At 38.4% G+C, this 4,923-nt stretch overlaps 1 protein-coding gene across 1 annotated transcript in view; it reads right to left on the reverse strand.

Moving 5' to 3' along the window:
• The window catches only part of SLC25A26 (solute carrier family 25 (S-adenosylmethionine carrier), member 26), an 85,349-nt gene that overhangs the window by 62,979 nt on the left and 17,447 nt on the right, over positions 1–4,923 (reverse strand). Inside the window, exon 4 of the mRNA XM_009085188.1 lies at positions 4,323–4,370. Within this exon, the coding sequence (XP_009083436.1) occupies positions 4,323–4,370 (48 nt within the window). The remainder of the gene's footprint in view (positions 1–4,322; positions 4,371–4,923) is intronic.

Genomic DNA, 4,923 nt, shown 5'->3' on the forward strand with positions numbered 1-4,923 from the left:
ATCCACTGAGGGCTCTGACTTGCATACACTCAAGGGAAAAAAAAACAACACAAAAAACCCAAACCAACCCACAACAGTACTAACTTGGACTCCCAAAAGTGACAACTGGGCAACCTCCCTGAAAGCAAGGCCAATAGTGTGCTGTATGGGAATGAGGTCAGATTTATCAGTAGTTTTCCTTTCAAATTCAAAGCTCTGAGATGAGTTCTGAAACAACAGTGAGAAGCAAAGCATCATTGCCACCACCACCTGTATAGAGGTCAGCACAAGCAGAATTGGCTCAGAAAAGTCTATGAGGCAACACAGAGAATAAGCTCACTCAGGGCTACCTGCATAGCAAAGACACTTGAAAGTCTCAGCCTCCTTTAAAGTCATCTATGAATGAGCCACTTGTCCTCCATCCCCTTTGCCTTTAAGAGAGAGTTGAATATTCATTTTAGCTCCTTTTGAATCTACCTCTAAGCTAATGCCCAGTCCATCTGCAGTACCTTTAACAGTGACCAACTGAATGAAAAGCACACAGAACAACCCACTCAGGACTGTCTCAATTCTTCCAAACTGTGGTAGCTCCAGACAGAAGGGACACGACATTCACCACAGCACTGCAACCTGCAGACAGACGTGCACAGGGTGAAGTAACTCACTGCACACAGGGAAACTGGACAAAGCACTTCCTTTCCTTTTGTGCTGTGCCCTCATTCACAATAACCTCCTTCAAGACATCTGCTGGAGTCCTGCAACGTTAACGGAAATGGAAGAGCTCCAACGGGAACTCAAGAGCTTCTTTCTTTTTCCCATGAACTGAACATTATGGAATTTTAACAGATGTTCTACTTGGTCATAGTTAATAAAATGGATTATGCAGGAATTAAAAATCTGGCTCCATTTGCTTATAGATCTCAGCTGTAGAACTATATTCTCATTAAGAGGATTTACAGTGGATTTATAGTCTGCTCCTGCCTTGTTATAAGATGGTTGGAGATCTTACAAATGAACTTGTCTCTGTTGTGAAAAACATCAATAAATTTACCTGTTCATTGACTGTTCTTAGTAGCATGATCCAGTTTCCACACCAGTACACTCCAACCATAGGAAAGGACAATTCCCACTTGGATTTGCTTTGGAAATGACATCATGGGAATTCCACATCGTTTCACAGCCTCCAATTTCTACCATTTATTCAAAGTCTCATTCAGCAACTTAATAACCATACTCCCACTTTGTGCTTTATTACAAAAAGCTTTCCTCTTGGAGCACAGATGTCTCTTTTTGGCTTCTCCTGCCAACAGAATGAGGCACTGTACCTCGCTTCCCTTTCCATTTTAGGATTAGTTCAGTGTAACTACATCAAAGGAAGATGTAAAGACCAAAACGAAACGGAGATGTGAGAAGAGGCACCAAAAGGGAAGTAGGTGAAAAGAGTCACAGCCAAAACTTTCAAGTGTTGAGGTTCACTCAAAGTTATTTCCAAAAGCTTTACATATTTAGCCATTTCCTTTCTCTTCTAATATCCATCTGCTCAGAAAGCATTCTGAGGAGAAGATAATGGGGCTCAGAGAAAGAGGGAGAATCAAAACTGAAGGATGAAACAACTACCTTGCACCAGAACAGCAGCAGCTAAAGCAAATTACACAGAGCACAGTAAGGCTGTCCTGAAAAGATCTGCTTTGCTGCACTACAAAGACGAAGTTTCAGCATCACACCCCGAAGTCCAATCAATTGACAAACAGATCTGTGTCCAGGAACTGAAATCTGCTTGATGCAATACACAAAATTTTACCCCAATGAAACAACTAAAATTAACCTTTCTGAAATTCTGGCTCAAGAATTTAGCCAGGGCAAAAATATCATCATCTGAAAAGCACTGATATTCCCAGACTCTTCCAATTAGTTTTTAAATTAAAAAAATCATGCATTGAAGCCTCTCTACTCAAAGAATCCCACTCCTCTGTAACTGAACAAAGGGGTTTGTGTAGGTAAAGAACCAAAGCATGTAAACAAACTCTAAATATAAAAGTCAGATGGAATTAAATATCAGTTTATATGTGCTGTACAGCTACCTGGATCTGTCCAATAATGAATTAATACAGATTTTTATCTGAAAATAAAGACTTTCTCTAAAAGAAGAAATGTACTTAAAGAGAAGGAAAAATGCCAAGATTAAATGTCAGGCATACAACAGTTCCAACTGAAGGTTCAATATGCTGCTCTTACTCGAGTGGACATTGCTGTACAATATTTAGTGTCAGAAAAATGCATCAGCCCTGTTAAATTCAAAGATTTTTTTTCTCCCCTTTTTAAACATCACCTATGATTTGTTTCACTTTGAAGAGAAAGCACATTTCATTTGGTAATCATTTATTTCTCATTCTATTGGACAGATTCTCCCCAAAAGCAATACTTCAACTGAAATCAGTTCTGAAGGATCTTTTATGAATATACATAATGGAGAGGACCCCCATTAAATTTCCAACAAAGTGCTGCCATTTTGAGTAAACAAAGTTATCTCAGCAGGGTCACACACTGTGCCATGAATATGGTCTGCAAATTAATTACCACCCTGACATATGTCAAAACAAATTTTAAGGAGAATAGCACCCAGTAGTAACTGTGTGTTTTATCTACCTGTTAGTATGCAAAATCTGTATTCAATGGGATCTAAATTTATTCATTTATTCAGAACCCCTCAGAGAAATCAAAACGATTCGTATTCGTTGGCCTTTTTTGCCTGTCTGCAAATGAAATCTGAGTGAATAACGTGTTTAGTGAGCCAGAAAATAAGCACAGGACAAAGCTGTGGTGGGGGTTACACTTCAGAAAAGCAGGTGTCATCTCTGCACAAATAACTAATTTTTTAAACACTCAAAACTTCTCAAATAGACTGCAGTGCATTAGCATTTGTCAGCACTTTAAGGAACACTAAATTTAGTATTTCTTGTTTTAGGTGATATCCATCTTTATTTCATACTTGTGACAAGAGCTGGCTAAAATAACTGTCCTAAAAACAGTTTGCAGCATGAAGAAAGGCTTTTAAAAGCTGAGCTATTGTATGAAGCTTAAAATGCCTCTGCAACTGTTATCAATGGCAACAGAGCCAACAGATCTGAGCCTGAGTTTAAATCCAAAGACACAAAGATGCAAACCTAGTTGAGTTATACAAGTAGAAGACAAACCCACACATACCACATTGAGCACAGCATGTAAAGCACCATTCCTGGACAACAGTGGTTATGTCTGACTAAATGTCAGGAAGAAATTCTTCCCTGTGAGGTGCTGAGGCACTGGCACAGGCTGCCCAGAAAAGCTGTGGCTGCTCCATCCCTCGAAGTGTTTCAGGCCAGGTTGGACGGGATTTGGAGCAACGTGGACTAGTGGAAGGTGTCCCTGTCCGTGGCAGGGAGTGGAACAAGATAAGCTTCAAGGTCCTTTCCAATCCAAATCATTCTATGAGTCTGTGTTTTCAAAGGAACCATAGCCTCATCTCTTTGAGGTAACACATAGATGATGCAACTTCTGCTTTGTCAAGATAACCTCCTGGGATCTGATTCTGAAACAATTTTAGCCTGAGAGTTTATCAGTAGGTTTTCTACTTCTTCTATAATCTGCCTTCAGTCCACAGAGCATATCAAAGACTTCCATGACACTAATCCTGTAACTCACAGTACATTTATGAAAAGATTTTTGTTTAACCACTATTTTCTGCCAAGCAGCCTAAAATATTTTTAGCCTCATTTTTTTCCCAACAATGAAATAGTTCTGATTTAGAGTTAAGTAATGCCATATCAAATCTACAGACTGGATGACTAAATGCATTTCTTTCACACATTAAATAAAAAAGAGAGAGAGCACAATCCTCCCTATAGACAGATGACAGATAATCTCTTGGCATCTGCTGACGAATATATTTAAAGAAAGCCTAAATCTGTCTGTGCTAAACTTGGCCTAATGCCACCAGTTCACCACTGTTGGCATATATAGTTCACATGATGCAATCACAAGACTTGAGAAAGTTTCCAGTACTTTACTTTATGGTTTTCATCATGTCAACATAGACCTTTCCATCCTTTTTTGATATAGCAGCAACAGAACTGAGACACAGAGTGGTAGATAAAGTTTTGCATGTATCACCTGTGGTTTCCTTCATGCACATTATCAGGATTCTATTTAAATTACAGACTAGTAACCTATCTAGAATGAAATATGCTGGGATTTAGAGCTTATGGTTAGAGCAATTGATCTCAATTGTACAACTCTCTCTTGTTAGAAAATTGAGGCAAAGGAATCAATTACAAAAAAACCAGAGAAAAAGACAAGTGTTTTACCTCTCTTAATACTGTGCTTTTATAGCCACGATAAAGTCCTTGAACACCCTGTAAACCAACAAAAGAAAGCATCACCCACATGGAATTAGTGTGCCCAAGACCACAATTTATCAGTGATTACAAGGCAAGCAGTACTGTGTGTCACACCTCAACTTCAAATGGACTATATTGATTATAACACTGAGTCCTGTATTCCATTATTTACAATGCCAGAGGGTTTTATTTTCACCTTCTTAGCCTTGATTTGGAGCTTTTATCAAGACAAATATTTTCTAGTTTTAACCAGCTGATAATATTCAAAAGAATTAAAACATATATTATATAAGTATTATAAAATGACATGAATTATCTTGCAGGGCAGTTTAGTTAAGTGTTTGGCAAGGCTTATGATTCTCTGATCAGCTACAGAGAAGGGGGAAAACACATGTTTTGAGAGCATCAGCTTTTAGAGCAGAAAGAATTTCCAACAACCCTCCCATGCAGGGTTATCACAATAGTTTTCATTTGAAAGGAAATAAAAATCGAGTGGATCATTTAAAGATCATATTTATGCCTTCCTTTTCTTGGCTTTTACACTCAGCAATGTGTATAAGATTTTTCC

The sequence above is a fragment of the Acanthisitta chloris genome, unplaced genomic scaffold, assembly GCF_000695815.1.
Source record: "Acanthisitta chloris isolate BGI_N310 unplaced genomic scaffold, ASM69581v1 scaffold5402, whole genome shotgun sequence".
Taxonomy (NCBI): Eukaryota; Metazoa; Chordata; class Aves; order Passeriformes; family Acanthisittidae; genus Acanthisitta; species Acanthisitta chloris.